Source organism: Podarcis melisellensis (assembly GCF_964234715.1).
Source record: "Podarcis melisellensis genome assembly, chromosome: 13".
Classification (NCBI taxonomy): Eukaryota; Metazoa; Chordata; class Lepidosauria; order Squamata; family Lacertidae; genus Podarcis; species Podarcis melisellensis.
Window position 1 is genome coordinate 30,032,386 of NC_138545.1, and position 16,625 is coordinate 30,049,010.

General features: G+C 46.0%; 1 protein-coding gene across 6 annotated transcripts in view; it reads right to left on the reverse strand.

Annotated features, from left to right (window-relative positions):
• Window positions 1-2,686: 2,686 nt before the first annotated feature.
• LOC309355420 (uncharacterized protein) overlaps window positions 2,687-16,625 on the reverse strand; it is a 53,699-nt gene continuing 39,760 nt past the window's right edge. For all 6 annotated transcript variants that reach the window (XM_081886243.1, XM_081886240.1, XM_081886238.1 and 3 more), the window contains 13 exons: window positions 14,342-14,368; window positions 14,094-14,162; window positions 12,852-12,896; window positions 11,740-11,820; window positions 11,465-11,506; window positions 10,811-10,838; window positions 10,144-10,196; window positions 8,242-8,376; window positions 7,766-7,828; window positions 7,123-7,191; window positions 5,996-6,190; window positions 5,603-5,718; window positions 2,687-4,798 (listed from right to left, as the gene is read on the reverse strand). In XM_081886243.1, the coding sequence (XP_081742369.1) occupies window positions 4,603-4,798; window positions 5,603-5,718; window positions 5,996-6,190; window positions 7,123-7,191; window positions 7,766-7,828; window positions 8,242-8,376; window positions 10,144-10,196; window positions 10,811-10,838; window positions 11,465-11,506; window positions 11,740-11,820; window positions 12,852-12,896; window positions 14,094-14,162; window positions 14,342-14,368 (1,119 nt within the window). In that variant the 3' untranslated portion in view covers window positions 2,687-4,602. The remainder of the gene's footprint in view (window positions 4,799-5,602; window positions 5,719-5,995; window positions 6,191-7,122; window positions 7,192-7,765; window positions 7,829-8,241; window positions 8,377-10,143; window positions 10,197-10,810; window positions 10,839-11,464; window positions 11,507-11,739; window positions 11,821-12,851; window positions 12,897-14,093; window positions 14,163-14,341; window positions 14,369-16,625) is intronic.

Here is a 16,625-nt window from a genome sequence, read left to right on the forward strand (position 1 = left end):
ATGCATTTCTTGGAGGCTGGCTCTGGTGCCCCTGTGGATCCTGCTGTCTGAGGCAGTCGCCTCACCTTGCCTCATGGGTGGGTCGGCCCTGGCCCCTGTTATTGCCTTTCGGCCTAACTTGCTGAATACCATACATATAATCTTAAGGCAAATCATTCCCAGCATCGTCGTGACTTATGTCATGATGGACGTTTTCATGCCGTTCTGAAGTCAGTTACTATTTTTCCCAGCTCCTTATTCACCAGTAAAGTTTGAAGCAGCCTGATTGTTAAACTTGGTAGGAAACTAAAGGTGCACCCCCAAATTTGCTTTGTATGTTTCGTCTTGGTGACTGGGAAGCTGCCCCACTGAGTTCAACGGAGGAATCCTCTCCATTCAAAACCACTAGTTTTTGTTTTGGAAATGCTCATTAATGTGTGGTGACCCAAAAAATGAGTAACTCTGGGTATGCTAAGCTTTGGGTCATCACGAATGCACATGCATCAGGAAAGCGTCCTCTAACTTGCCTTCAACCTGTTTGAATTCAGGACCCCCCTTCAAGCCAAACATGCATTTGGGGACCCATTTCTTATGGCTTTTTTTGGCCGTATATTTGCATGGTGGTAACACTGCTGTTGTGACCCACCTTAGATCAAGCCATAACCTAATAGTGGGTTCTCCTGACCCACCAGTTCAATACCACTGCTCTAGGAGATTTGTCTCTTGCCCAATGTTTCTTCCTTTTGATGTAAGACACTGGACTTGTCCACACTTTGCTTGTCTCACGCCTAGAAAACACGAGACCAAGTGGTTTTCCGTTTGCCCCACCACTTCCCCTGGGAAAAATCACTCTTTATCACTGAATCAGATGCACAAAAAGCCCAACTGATGTGTGCTTTGATTCAGCAGTAAAGAGTGGGTTTTCCCAAGGGAAGTGTGGACAAGCCCACTGCCAAGCATGGCTCCTTCATGCCAATAATTTCTAAAATACATAGAAACTAAAGAATAAAAAACGAGGTATGCACAACTCTCAATAAGCTTTGGGCTACTACAAATCCCCAGGAGAGACCCGTCTGTGAGACTCCATTGAACAGTATTTTTATGCTGTTTTATGGTTGTGTTATGCTGATCAACTTTGTTTATTGTGCGCTATAAAAGTCCACTAGTAGTTGGATGCTGACAGTTGAAAAGGCATGACACAGAAGCAAAAGAGAATGACAAACGAACAATTTTTATTTCACATCAGACCTTCTCCATCATGGAGCTTTATTACAGTGTGAAGAAACATGTCAAAAGATGGATGGGATTAAAAACCCCTCTAACCAATTAAGCTATCCTTTTAAAAAAACTTGTTGAAAAATATATTGTGCTAACATAAATTAATTTCTTTTGATATATTGTAAACAAATATACAGTCAGTAAAATGACTTAAAACAGGAGTGAGGAAACAAGGAACAGATTCAAAAGTTGAAGGTGAGAGGAAATAGGATTGTAGGGAGGAAATTATAGGACAATGAGGATCTGTTTTTCATAATAAAATAAGTAACTGCATTGCAACTAATCAAAGAGGGGGGGGGGATTAAAGTGTTACACGAATGGCACCTTTCACCAGTTAAGTTTAATAGATGTAATGGAATGATTCCAGATTTGCACTGGTGTTGTTCAGAGTCCAGGACAAATGAATTCCACATTGCTAGAATGAGAACCTCGTGGCAATTAGGGAATTTTCTATATATATTGATCCTCTTGTCACTCTTGAGAGTATTTTGGGTTTAGCTGGACTATCTGATCCCAGTAGATCATAAAGAGCCTCTCATTCATTTCATTATCATTGTTATAACTGATGTTTCATATGCTCAAATCAACCAACTTTGTTAGGTTTAGGGAAAGCTGGAGAAGGTTATTCAAAATAGCATCTTTATTAAACTGGAATCAGTTTTTAAAAAGAAACAAGCAACCAAACTTTCTCCCATGGGGGCGGCATTTTGAAGTTAAAATAACACTCTACCAAATTTTCAGATCAAGAAGTGCAACTTTTCTTTATGTGTGAAGGTGACTGTATGATAGGGTTGCCATATATTGAAGAGCAAAAAAGAGGGCAGCCCAAGCCGCTGCCAGCCTGAGGCGAAGAAAGAGACATGTGGGTGCATGAGGCCTCTGCTGCTCCCCATATGGCTCTTTCCCTGACTCAGGCTGGCAGCAGCTGTGGTGTGCAGAGCAGCCCAAGTCCAAGCTGCCCTAGCCCGAGCCCCCACCCCCAGACATTTCCTTTAAAATGTAAAAATCCACCTGGATTGGCATGTCCAGGTTTCCCCAGACGTATGACAACTCTACTGTATGGGTTTTCCGTACTAGTATTTGCGATATGTAACAGTGTAGTATCAGCCTTATAAACACAGTATAGGAACAGATAAAGCTGCCTAGAAAGGTCGCTGTTGCAGTTCTTTGGGCTGTTTTCAAGAGGATGCTCGACCTGCCAGGAATGCTTTGGTTGCAGGTCATTTTGCTAGTGCAGGAGTGTGCAGGAGCTGCCCCACAGATGTTAACAGGCAGCCCTGTTTGGGGAAGCTTTTAATGTTTGATGTATTACAGTATTTAAATATTTTTTTGGAAGCCACCCAGAGTGGCTGGGGAATCCCAGCCAGATGGGCGGGGTATAAATAATAAATTATTATTATTATTATTATTATTATTATTATTATTAACACCTCCCTGCTGTAGAATTAAATAGTTCCAAAAATGTAAATGTGCCTGCAACCTAGATGCTGCCTTTTCTTCGTGAGATCTATGTTTGCCTATGCAGGAACACTGTGGGGGAAAAGCTACAACATTCCATAAAAATTCCTGAGCACAATACATCCCTTCTGCCACATTTTTTTTTTGCTAAACAGAACAGGTTGGGAAACTATGTGCACTCACATGTATCTCTGTGAGTGCGTGCACACAAATGCACACACACACACACATATCTTCTGAGAGATTTACCTATGTGATGAAGTTGTAAAGAAGGGTGTGTGAATCTGAATTTATGATGTGGTTTATCTCCGTAGATCATGGCATAAAGGTATTTTAAAAACCTAGATTCAAAGGTTTGTTAGCTCTCACAGCTCCAACAGGACAGCACTTAACCCAGAGATATTTAGGACTCGGCACATATCTGCTTTGCTTTAAGGACAGGTATGGTTTCCTTCCCCACCTTCCTTCTAGTGTGGGATTATGGCAAAATTGTCATGCCCATGCTTCTGTAGGCCTTTAGAATAGTTAGGGAATCTCCAATCAAAGTGTGTATGTATTGTAATTTGCTACCTGCTTAGACTGTAACTTTGCTGTCTAAAGCAGCATTTTTATATATTCTGTCGCTCCTGTGACCAGTAATTTGGGTGAATCACCCCTGTATACAATAATGAGAACTGCTGGATTCGCGGAGATACATGGTAGGCATTCATCCATATTTCAGCTAACATATATGCACGTGTCTCGGCATTTGTTAACAGGCCTACGTTCATGTGGTAGCGTTTAGTAGCTGTTAACAGTGCAGTGCGTTGTGATTGAAAATGGAGCAGAAAGTCAATATGGAATTCTATTTCAAATTGGGTAAATCAGCACCGGAAACTCACAAAATGCTCACAATTGTGTACGGAGATGAAGCTGTAACTCGAAAGACAGTGTATGAGTGGTTTAAGTGTTTCTATGAAGGGTGGCAAACCACTGAAGATAACCCTCAGTCTGGCAGATTGTCAATGAGCAGAACGGCGGCAAATGTTGACATAGTTTGTGCGTTATTGATGTGGGATTGGTGTTTGTCCGTCTGAATGATGGTGGAAGAATTGCATATTCCGTGCGAAATCGTTACTGAGGTTACTGAGTTGTCCCATCCTCCATATTCTCCTAATCCTATCCCACCGGATTTCTTTCTTTTTCCAAAACTGAAATTTGCACTGAAAGGGCACAGATTTTTCAACATTTCACACTTCCAAGGTGCAAGGGAACTGAAAGCAGTATGAAAAGAGGACTTCTCCAGACGTTTCCAACAGTTCTACTGTACTAATGTTGTCAGTGGTGCACTGTATCAGAGAGGGCCTACTTTGAAGGCCTGTAAGGTATGTATGTTTGAATATTTCTCGCTGTCCGATTTCTGTGACCATTCACCGAATATTCCGGTCACACCTTGTATAATAAACCAAGCTTTCTTTGTTTCTTCATGTGAGAGCTTCTTGTGGGCATAAGGGTTAACACACATCCATAACAAGCACACATCATAACTCCAGCAAAAGTTCCTAAACCTCTCAGCAGTGTGTATATGAGCATACTGTACATGAGTGCTGGTGGTGCACATGTAAGTCCAGGTACACACATTGTAACAAAGCAGAAGCCCCTTTTGCACCTGCCCGCGTGAGTTGCTGATTCTACACATCAGCACACATGGCAGCTTGCTGAGGTGCAGGCGATGCATGGTTTCCTCTCAAACATTCTTTCCCAGCTGGGGTAGAAGGATGGGTACCTGCATTTCCCACCTCATGTGTCTTAAGGGTCAATGAATGAATCAGGTAATTCATCCTGATCCAGCCTTTGTAGCAAATGGCTCCTTCTGCTGTTCCTTGCTGATCTGAAGCTGCACTCATCTCAGAAGGCATTTTCCACGCACAGAACAACCAGGAAGTCTGAGCAGCTATGTGCGTCCGCTGTGAGGAACTTGCCTCCGGCTGGAGGTGAGGCAAGGCCTTTGGATTGGCTGGAGGCTGTTCGCCACTCCTGACAGTCTTGATTTTCGGCCTGGCCTCCCAGTTGTTTGACACCATGCCAGACTGCCTTTTGTCTCCTGAACATAGAAATAGAAGGACATACAAAAGTGGATAGCTGAAGTCAACTGCAAGGCACAAAAAGGCACCCATCCTGACTTATCTCAATTCATTATTCCCAAGGGCCAAACTAGACACAATGGCCGTGGTTGCACGTGTTTAAATTTGGAACTATCAACCCAATAGCATAGAAAGAGGTTGGATCTGAATTTAACAGCAAAAGGCAAGCACAGCCCAGTGTTTCCTGCAGATTCCATTTACACCTCCCAGCAGCTCCTCTGCCCAGGTGTTTTTCATAGATTGGTGGAATCTACATACATATTTAAAAAACGCTGTGAAAATGCTTTTTAAAAAAAGTTTTGAAAAATATATTGAATGTGCCATAGGTCATGGTCACCATCTAGTGTCACATTTGTGTATTGCACTTTACAGCAAACTTAAAACGTTTTATTTGCAGCTGTATAGCTAAGTCCATGGTCATGGTTCCTTCCATTACTCGTAGTAAGTGGAGAAGAAAAGCACATGGAGAGACAAGCTGTGGAGCAGGGGAGGTACGCAATAGGCAAGATGTAGGTTCTGAACTCCTCACCTGTGTGCTTCAAAAACCTTCCCCAGAAATCTAATATGCTGGACAAAGTTGACCTCGTTACCCATTAACTTGCCCCTTCTGGGCCTCCTGAATATTTCCCCCACCTAGATATTCCACAATTAGGTACAGTCCCACTTATGGGGGAACTGGTGAATATAGTTTTGGATGCCCTGCTTGTACCTCCCATATAGTCACATATCCCTACAGATGCTTTCTTTCCCCACATGTTACTCACCACATAGGATCTGTCATGACATTGCGCCCATTGAATGTGTAGATGGGGGACTTTGGGGAATTGAAACGAGCAGCACTACTGAAGAGGGAATTCCAACTCTTTGCCAGCAGCTGGCCCTGCAACAGAAACAATGCTTTTCAAGCTAGAAAACAGTCAACAGAGGCTGTAGGCCCCACAACATTATTCTACAACCCAAGTGCCTCAGCCACAGCAGCGGAAGGCACAAGAATCCTGCCCTTCCCCAAAACATAGGAGTGCCTGCTAGGGTCATCACTTATCCATAAGAAGCAGTTTCTAGGCGAGCACCACATGCCTTTTTCACCAGGTACCAGTGCTCTCCTCAGAAAAGATGTCTGCATCAAATCAAGAATTCAACAGGATGTTGCTACTAGCCTTAAGGTTGACAATAGGCAGGTTCCTGTCAGCTCTCTTCACGATGGAGACTAGGCTTTGAGTGGATGATGACAGGAAGGCCCGGAAAGTTCCACGCAGCTTCGCCTCCTGTGACTGCCGATAGCACCGCAGGTCAGCGCCACCAATCCCATTCATGCTACCAGTCAGGGGGATGTTGAGGGCCACTAGGCGGAGCTACAAAAATTGAGGGATTTTAGTTAAACACCTGACACCTAAGGAGGACAACAAGGTGGAGAAGATCAACCAGAGGAGTGGTGTCAATCAACCAGTCAGGTTCTTGTTATGGCCTTGCCAGGTTTTGCACCATATCTTCAAGGGGGCCTCCAGAAAGAAGAGATTGGTACAGCAAGGTCTATAAAAAAGGTAAAGGACCCCTGGATGGTTAAGTCCAGTCAAAGGCAACTATGGGGTTGTGGCGCTCATCTCACTTTTCAGGCCGAGGGAGTAGGCGTTTGTCCACAGACAGCTTTCCGGGTCATGTGGCCAGCATGACTAAACCACTTCTGGCGCAACAGAACACCGTGACAGAAACCAGGAAACCAGAGTGCACAGAAATGCTGTTTACCTTCCCGCCGCAGCAGTACCTATATATCTACAGTGGTACCTTGCTGTTAAACGGCTTGGCCCCCAAACAAATCAGCTCCCGAATGCTGCAAACCTGGAAGTGAGTGTTCCGGTTTGCGAACGTTTTTTGGAAGCCGAACGTCTGAGGCGGCTTCTGATTGAGTGCAGGAAGCTCCTGCAGCCAATGAGAAGCCACGCCTTGGTTTTCGAATGGTCTGGGGAGTCAAACGGACTTCCAGAACAGATTAAGTTCGAGAACCAAGGTCCCACTGTACTTGCACTCGTATGCCTTCAAACTGCTAGGTTGGCAGGAGCTGGGACAGAGCAATGGGAGCTCACCACTGTTGAGCGGATTCCAACTGTTGACCTTCTGATCAGCAAGCCCAAGAGGCTCAGTGGTTTTGACCACAGTGCCACCTGTGTCCCTCCCCACCCACTGCTGCTAAATTCTTTGCCTGAGACAACACTCAAAAAGAGGAAGAAAAGGCAAGCTGTTGTGCCAGCAGCTTGACTGCCTTATACTCCTCTTCTGTTGAACTTACTGAAGGGATCCTCTGGGGGATGCTAGGTGGTACAGTCTGGACGGTTGCTTGGCTCTTGTCGTTTGGGACCTAGGAAGACAGGATACATGGTGAAACAAAACCATTTTTTAATGTGACTCAGCTTAAACTCAAATGCTGTGTCAACGAGCCCTTAGAATGCATGCGCACATAAACTGCAGCAAATATTGTCACCCCCAGACACCATCTGCCCCTCCTACTAGCTATGCACGGAGTGTAAGAGAACTAGGAAGGTGATGAAGGTGCTAGCAGCAGCAGTGCATGCAGCCTCTTCCCAGTAAGAGTTTTCTGCCTGTCCGTAGCTGTGGTGGGGCAGTTGTTGAGAAGAATTAAATAGACCCACTGAGGCTGGAGTAAGGAGTTGTTGGTGTGTAGAGCAGGTGCTTTACAAAAAGATGAAATTTATTACTCAAAGGGGTTTATATCACTTAATTTCATCATTACTTTATCCAGCAGTTAACTATGCTCTTCTGCAAGTGCGCCACCCAAATGGATGTAAAATTGTATGGGCTTTCGGTTTCTTTGCTCTCCCCACTTTCAGCCCTTTAACTTATGCCACAGCAAAACCCAGGAGACCTGCTGAACAGGCAATGGCAAAGCATTACAAGTTGGAAGAAGTCCACACCTGATTTCTGTCTGTAGACACCGAAGGGTCATCTCCAACCAGTAAAGACTCTGAATCCTCCAGCTGATCAAGAGACAATAGAAACATAACAGGGATAAGGCTGGACCGAAACGTGTAAAAAAACGAGCATTTGTTCTCATGTGCGAAAAGTTTTTTTTTAAATGCCATCAGGGCAAGCATTGCCCAGGTAGCTCAAGCAAGCGAGCCACAAAAGCATAACTTAATCTCATCCTGATTTTTAAAAATAAAGAGAGCAGCTGAGCAGCACTCTTGGATCAGGGCAAAGGGTCTAAACAGTCCAGGGAATCGTAGAGCAGTCCTACCTCCTGTTGATGCAATAAACCCACTACAACATCATCCCTGGTAATTGGCTGCCCATTCTCCTGTTTCATATAGTGGCCATCCAGATGCTTGAGCGAGTCTGAGTGCTTCACATCTACAGAGTCATGCACATCAGTGTCCCAATGTTTTCCTACCAGAAGCCTGCTCCATCCCTTGGGGGTTCGGAAGAAAGCTTCATTCCCTTCACTGACGTAGACCAAGCTGCCTTCAGGAATGGAGGAGGCCGATTTGAACATCAGCTCTTTTGACTTGAAGATCCACGTGGAGTGCTGGAAAGTAAAGGAAGAGCAGGTGCCTTTATTAAAAGCACACTTACCCTCAACTGGTGGAAGGCTTTGCAATTCAGCGATCAAGAGACCTTTCGGTTAAGGCTGACCAGAGGTAAGGCTATCTCATGCTGCCTCTCAAGCTCCACTAATTCAGCAAACAGGAAGCTAAGGCCGATGCTTTGAGAAACATGCTGCGTCAACAGTTGTGACACATCACAAGCTGGGCTTGCTTAAAATTTGCCATCCGTGCCCCCACGTTTTTCTTTGGTCTCTCAGGCCTCAATGAAGTGCCTGGACCTGCAAAGATGCTCCACGTTGTTTTGGCCCTGTAATGACTTATGAAACACCTGAGCCTTGCCATATTGCTACAGGAATCCTTCAGTGAGTAAACTGTTTATGCCTGGGTGGAGTGTCTGTGGTGTGCGTGTTTCTGTGTATGTGCTGGGATGTGTGGGGTAGCAATGTGTGTGTGTGTTTTAGGATGTGTGTGGTTGTGAGAATGTGCACATCATGTTCTTGGGGGATCTGTGCGGTGCCCACAGTAACTTATCAGGCTTCCAAATGTGATCACAGCCCAACGGCTGGTGTCTCCTGGTCGGTCCCACAACTGAAACAACAAGCATTACATATCCTATTCGCTAGGTGGCTCCCTCTGCAAACACTGAAGAACGGTCCATGAATATTGCTTCAGTATTTATACGGCACACACATCATATTATTTTGCCAACAGTGGCTATTATAGGCCTTAACAGGGCAATAAAACCATAATAACGTTTGAAGTGCTCCTCAGAACGTCATGAAACCAATGAAAACATGTCTTCAAGGAGCTTGAATTACCGGTACTCCATAGCTTCCCACCCAAATTGGAAACAAATATATGACAAGATTGTATAAAAATTGGAGTAAAAGGGGTCAATGTGTCAATTTTCAGCACTTTTTAACTTACCGTATTGTTGGTGATTTTCAGTGGATCATTTTGAAATTTGGCACAGGGCTAGACTTCATCAGGTGGATAATTTATGCCATGCTTTACATTTTTAGTTCAACTACTGTCATTTTGATAAGTTACAGAAGTTTTAGGTTTATACTAGCAAAATGTATTTGTTTGGTTTTTGCTACTCAACGAAAGGGGTGCTTCCGAGCCGCTTCAGTGATCCTTAGATTATTATTGTAGAATCTAGTAGCTACTAACCCAACACTTAGCAGTTGTGTATTGTTTGAGCAGAATTTATAACTTTTGTTCCACCTGCAACCCCTGGCTTTCAGATAAGAAGCATGTTGTCTCAGGACAGAGAAAAACATTTCTCTGATAACTGAGAAATGAGATAGGTGAAGGAGATTTCATTGAGGGTGTGAAGAAATCCAGATTATGTGAAGTGAATTTCTAAATCTCATGTGCAGAGGAGCTGGTGGTGGAGGAAAATAACAATAATAATAATAATAATAATAATAATAATAATAATAATTTATTTGTACCCCACCCATTTGGCTGGGTTTCCCCAGCCACTCTGGGTGGCTCCCAGCAGAAAAAACAGAATAAAACATCAAACATAAAAACTTCCCTAAACAGGGCTGCCTTCAGATGTATTCTAAACGTCAGGTAGTTGTTTATTTCCTTGACATCTGATGGGAGGGCGTTCCACAGGGCGGGCACCACCACTGAGAAGGCCCTTTGCCTGGTTCCCTCTACCTGTACTTGTTCAGCTCTTTACTCTGGACTAACTCTTGGAGGGAGTATCAGAAAGGAGAAGAATGAAGGTGACATACCTTAAACCCATACTGGTTTCCATTGGAAGAATCCTTCAAAGACAGCCCATCATCTGCACAGCAGAAAAAGGTCAGAATGAACTAACCAGCCACCATCCATCCCTTTGTGGCAGGAAGAAAATATTCCATCAACTGTACAAGGAAAAGCTCCCCACCCCCTGCCCCCAAAGAGGAGAGTCTGTAAACAACATCCTGAAGTGCTGAATATTTATGGTTCTAAATCAGAATGGCTGGCAGACAACAATTCTTCCTTACTGACTTGGCAACACACTCACAGCTCAAATTCCAAGACCAGTATGCTGCCAGTGGTGGCAAGGAAGACTGTGGGAAAACACCCAAATAGGGCACATTGCATGCATTTCCGCAAGTTTTTCTTCCCTTTGTAAAGGTGGTGAAGAAGGGACTGGCTAGGGCTAAACGTCTACTAGAAGTGTATATGCAAGTCCTGGGCTAATATTGTGTCATCCACAGGCTGCATTTAGCAAAGAACTGGTGGAACCACAGATTGCAGAGTCAGAGAAAAACCCTCTGCAGACTATATCCTCGCGCCCTCCCAGGCTGCCGGTTGGCCATATGCTGGATAGATATGCAAGCCACATCAAATCGCAGTAGAGCAGATAAGCAAGAGAAGTCACACATTATTAGCCAGAGAGAAAACGGCTCGCACCTGAATCCAAAGATGGGTCCTGGCTCAACTGGAATAAAACAAAGAGCACAGAGATGAGACCACATTAGCCAAGTTATAGAGACGAATGGACTGTGCAGAAAACACCTTGCCCAGTTTGGGGTGGGACTCAGTGAAAAATGGAATCAAAAGATTTTTAAATCGGCCTCCTTGCTGAGCAAGGCACCCTTAACCCACAGGGCTGCGTCTTATGTGTGGGGAGCTTCTACCAAGTTCAGGGGCCAGCAGCATTAATTTTGTCTGCAGACCAGCACTTCCTGTTTACACACAGTGTGTTGTACCCAACCATTTCTGTAAATTTTGGTTGTGTTTCACCTTATGGTACTTTGTATTTTAAATTATTGCAAGCTGCTTTGAGACCTTTTTTTATTTTGTAAAGGGCAATTAATTAATGAAATGTATTTGCCAATTATGTAATAAATACCACCGCTACTAATACTTCAGCCAAGGCTGCTGCTACACCAGAACCAAACATTTCTGTTTGTTCCACACAGGAAATATTCCTTTGGCCGGTCCTCTCATGCAGCAGAGGCTTGGATTGCTGAACAATGCTTTGGGTGGTGCCTGGTGCTACTTGTCTTTGCAAGACGTATTAGAGAGCAGCGAAAAAGCAGCCATTTGGCCCTGCCAACTCACCGGTTGCTTGCAATGCCTCCTGGGTGGGATAGGGATCACCCTCTGGACAGATGGGAGGCAGGAGAAGGTAAGAACACAAGTTAAAGCTTTCAGTATTAGATACAAAATCCCACAAAGCAAGAAAACCCCCATCCCACATATGTGATGTTTAAAAAACAGTTGAAGAGACAGATCTCTAACTTCCCACAAGCCACTCTCTAAATACCATGTGGCTGCTCCATCTCTCCTAACATTGAGGTGGGGGGGGTTGGGGGGGAGGGATGATGATCACTTACATTAAGGTAAATAACTCCTGGTGGTCCAGGAGGGCCTGGGGGCCCAGGCATGCCAGGATTTCCTGCGGGGCCTGGAGGACCCTAGAAGAAGCAGAGAAGGGAACAGAGACACTGGGTGTTATCTGCATTCTGAAACCGAACTTTGCAAACACCATTACATTTCACACCTTGACATCTGAATGGGCTGGTGAATAGCTTGCCTGCTTGCACAACTGTTTCTCGTGCAAGACTCAGGTGGACTCCAGTGCTCTAAGGAAGTCAGCCTGGGATCTTTGGTTCCATACAATGCTCATTTAGTCTGGGGTGGTGAGTGGGTGGGTGGAAACTGGGACCAAGAGGTCAAATGCAGAGCCCTCTGGGGCTCTCTACCCGCATCCCATCACGAAGCCCTTCTCGAGTGCTTTTGCCTGGCTGGACTGTGCCTTGAACTGTGATTACGTCTCCTGCTAGGAGGACCAGCCTACCCATGAGGCAAGAAGAAGCAGTCGCCTCAGGGCAGCAAGCTCTGGACAGCTGGGAGGGCAGCAGGTCCGGCCTCTGATGAGCACACCCATCATGATCACGATCTTCTCTCCCCCCACCGTACACTCGCAGCCGCATGCCCATGCGTGCATGCGACAGCGGGCGCATGCCAGGCAGGTGCGTGGTGGGTGCACAGCAGCATGCAAGCATGCAGCAGAGGGGACAGGGGCAGCAATTTCTGTTTTGCCTCTAGCGTCCTGGGCTGGCCCTGCCTGCTAGCCTGGATGGAGGGATGGTTTGTATGCGTGTGTGCTGAAACTTGTGACTTTTGCATGGCTGGAATGTATCCTTCTATTCAAAGGTAGGAGTCGCATCCCTTGCTCCACCTACTTTTGCCTCTGGCCACACCCACCACACGGACCCCATAAGGATGCCACGGGGGAAGCCAGCCCTCAGACTGAAAAAGGTTCCCTACTCCTAATTTAGGCAAAAGTGCTTCTTTTTATCTGTTCTGTTCTGTTTTTTTAAAGGAAAAGGCCAAGATTGGGAAGACAGCACATTCTGAAGGCAAGATACATTTTTTTAAAAAAAAAAACACACAACCAAAACCAAACCAAGGTTTGTTGGAGAAGATGAAATGGGTGGCTTACACGGCTGGCAATCGAGCCATATATCTCAAGGTCTCCTTTGCCATTCTGGAGGAGGAGGAGAAGAAAAAGACGCCAACTCAATATCTTGATATTGCTCATGGGCACATCTTGCCCACCCATGTCATTTTTACTTAATACATAATCCACACACACCCCTGCCTCTTTCCCTAATGACTGCAGAAATTCAGGATGTTTACACCCATGGCAGGGCACACTATGGAACACAACCACCGTCAGCAAAGGCTGGGAGAGTCTCCTGACACTGCACTTTTGGCTCTTTTTATAAACTACCTTGAGGCTTTGTTACAGTCAACCGGCATATAAATCTTGTGACATGAAATAGTAAGTAAGTAAGTAAATAAGTAAATAAATAAATAAATAAATAAATAAATAAATTGGCCAGTAGCGGTGGCAACTTTTTTTTTTTACTAAGCCATGACTAAATATTAATATTGGTATCGCTTTGGAACATGCATGTATCCAGTCACGTAGCGTGGGTTATCAGCACCCAGCGCAAGGCAAGTAATTTGCGCCCCCTAACCCATGGATTTCCCTAACCCCCAGATGTTGCGCCCGGTGCGGCCGGCCCCCCCTGCACCCCTCCACGCTACGCCACTGCATGTATCAATATGATGGAACTCTTGGGGATGAGGAGAAGCAGTGGGACACGTTCAAGAATTGTTGGTTGATTTTTTGGGGTGTTTTTTTCTACAACCTGTGTGCACCCTAAGAGGAGATGCTGGGGAAATGCCTCCTCCAATAAGGCCCATGACATGGGTAGGCAAACTAAGGCCCAGGGGCCGGATGCGGCCCAATCACCTTCTAAATCCGGCCTGGACAGTCCAGGAATCAGCATGTTTTTACATTCGTGGAATGTGTCCTTTTATTTAAAATGCACCTCTGGGTTATTTGTGGGGAAAGGGAATTCGTTCATCCCCCCCCCCCCAATATAGTCCGACCCCCACAAGGTCTGAGGGACAGTGGACCGGCCCCCTGCTAAAAAAGTTTGCTGACCCCTGGCCCATGACAATCCAGACTAGCACTGAAAACCCATTAAAATACCTTTCACCCTACACTGGCTTCCGCCTTTATTTTTTGTTCCTCCACAGACAAAGGCTTATAGTAGATACTCAGCACAAGTTTCCCCTTAGCTGATCCTTGGAGGAAACACTGCCCCATGCACTCAGCGTTAAGACCACTGATCCTAAATGGCAGGGTGGGGGCAAACATATTTCAGTGTACCTCTTGGTAGGTAAAAGGTGTCCAGGAGTCCGAGTCAGCTTTTGCTGTTCCAGGGCAGTTGCAGCAATCCTGGATAAGAAAACACAATGAAGGGCCTTAGAATGAGTTGAAGAAGAAGAAGAAGAAGAAGAAGAAGAAGAAGAAGAAGAAGAAGAAGAAGAAGAAGAAGAAGTGGAGGAGGAGGAGGAGGAGAAGAAGAATGCATCACAGTGCTTGAAGATGTGGGTCCTCTTTGCACTACTACGTACCCGTTCTCCAGGTTCTCCTTTTTCACCCTGCAAGGGGGAAGAAAAGCAACCAACGGGAGGTCAAATTGCAAATCACCATGACACACTTATAAGTACTGTACAGCCAGGGACACAGCGACAAGCCTATTCATAAGCTTATGATATAACCAGGATCAGGAGCTCTCAAGTTAGAGAACAACACTCCTGGGGATGGTCCTTTCCCCCCCTAACCCAATTTTGGGAAGAAGACAGGGTGGTTCACCGACTCAAGGGACACTTCAATGAACATGTGGGCAGTACTGCCTGAAGCTGATGGTTCGTGAGGACTCTAAATCACCCCGTATTTAGAGTCTCTAGGTTCAAAACAGCAGCTTCGCCTAAACTTGCGCTGCTGATTCTGTTTGGGGTGTGATGAGGCTAACCGGGTTATTAACTGCTGCTTTGTCCCCTAGGTTTCGTTGCAGCTCTTTGCTTCTGGAAAGATTGCAGGGGAATACATGGCTGGAGTAGTAAACGGGCTTTTGCCACAACCCAGCAAAGCAGGGACGCGGGTGGCGCTGTGGGTAAAAGCCTCGGCGCCTAGGGCTTGCCGATCGAAAGGTCGGTGGTTCGAATCCCCGTGGCGGGGTGCGCTCCCGTTGCTCGGTCCCAGCGCCTGCCAACCCAGCAGTTCGAAAGCACCCCCGGGTGCAAGTAGATAAATGGGGACCGCTTACTGGCGGGAAGGTAAACGGCGTTCCGTGTGCTCCGCTGGCTCGCCAGACGCAGCTTGTCACGCTGCCCACGTGACCCGGAAGTGTCTCCGGACAGCGCTGGCCCCCGGCCTCTTGAGTGAGATGGGCGCACAACCCCAGAGTCTGTCAAGACTGGCCCGTACGGGCAGGGGTACCTTTACCTTTACCTTTAGCAAAGCAGGCAGCTTCCCTGCACCTTAAAGTATGAACTCAGGAAGTCCGTGGCCTTGTAGTCAAACACACACACAAACTCATACCCAAAAGTTCTTAGAATTGGCTATTTTTCACTGCTCTTCGCAAGGAGAGAACTCTCCTTCCTAGGAGGTTTTTAAGCAGATGTTGGATGGCCATCTTGCATGTCTGCTTTAGCTGAGATTCCTGCATTGCAGGGGGTTGGACTAGATGACCCTCAGGGTCCCTTCCAGCTCAACAATTCCAGGATTAATCCACGATTAACTGATTAGACAAGCCCCCTGTGGGCCTGAAACTAAGGGCTTAGCTATACTCCCTTTTGCACTGCACTTTCCAGGCACAGATCTGTGCTTTAGTACTCCACGTAGGAGCAGGGTTGTTTTTTTTTGTCCCGGCACTTTCCCATATTACAGCTGAATTGGAGCAAACCTTGCTGCATTTTAAAGCACTAATGCAAACATAGGCAAGAGGCAAGGCAGAAGCAGAGGATGGTGGAGGGAAAGGGAGAGAGAGTTGGACAGAAATCCAAAATTTGTAAGTACTAATTTTTTATTTTTAAAAGAGAAATGTACACTTGGAGTCCCTCGCCTCTGACTCACACCCGCTCTGCTTTTGATATAAGGCAAAGCAGAGACTAGAGAGCAGGGAGAAGATAAGACGGCAGGAATATAAATGCTGAAGAGACACACAAAAGGATGTTTTTTTCCGGGAGGAAGAGACACATATCACAAGAGGATATGAGCAAAAATAAACACAGCTACAAACAAGGATGAATAGAGTTCGTGATCATGGGTTCTCTGGATTTCCCACTTTTCCCATCCTTTCAGCTCATGATGAAAACTTTGAGGTGGGCTCAGTGAGCGAGGGCTCCTACCGCATCCTTCTGAAGAAGGGGCATCACCCAAAGAGAAAGGAAGGAGAGGCAGCCCCCCACCCATCTCTCCACTCTTCCCTCTTGTAACTGGGGGCAGGGGGTGGTGAAAGTGAGGAAGAAAAATAATTTCCAGGGTATCCAAAGTCAGCTCTAGTCCACAACTTAACTACACGCCATTGTCTTTGCAGTGGTTGCCCACACACAGAGATTTTGGGTGCCCTTCCTGCACCACCTTGTTTCTCCTGCTGGTATGACAGGGATGGGGGGAAAGGGTGGCGCTGTGGTCTAAACCACTGAGCCTCTTAGGCTTGTTGACCGGAAGGTCGGCGGTTCGAATCCCCCCCGGTTCGAATCCTCCTGCCAACCTAGCAGTTCGAAAGCATGCCAGTGCAAGTAGGGCAGGGGAACCTGCAGCCCTGCAGAGGCCAGGTTACAACCCCCATCATCCCTCACCATTGACATTGCTGGCTGGGACTGAAGGGAGTTGGAGCCCAAGAACATCTGG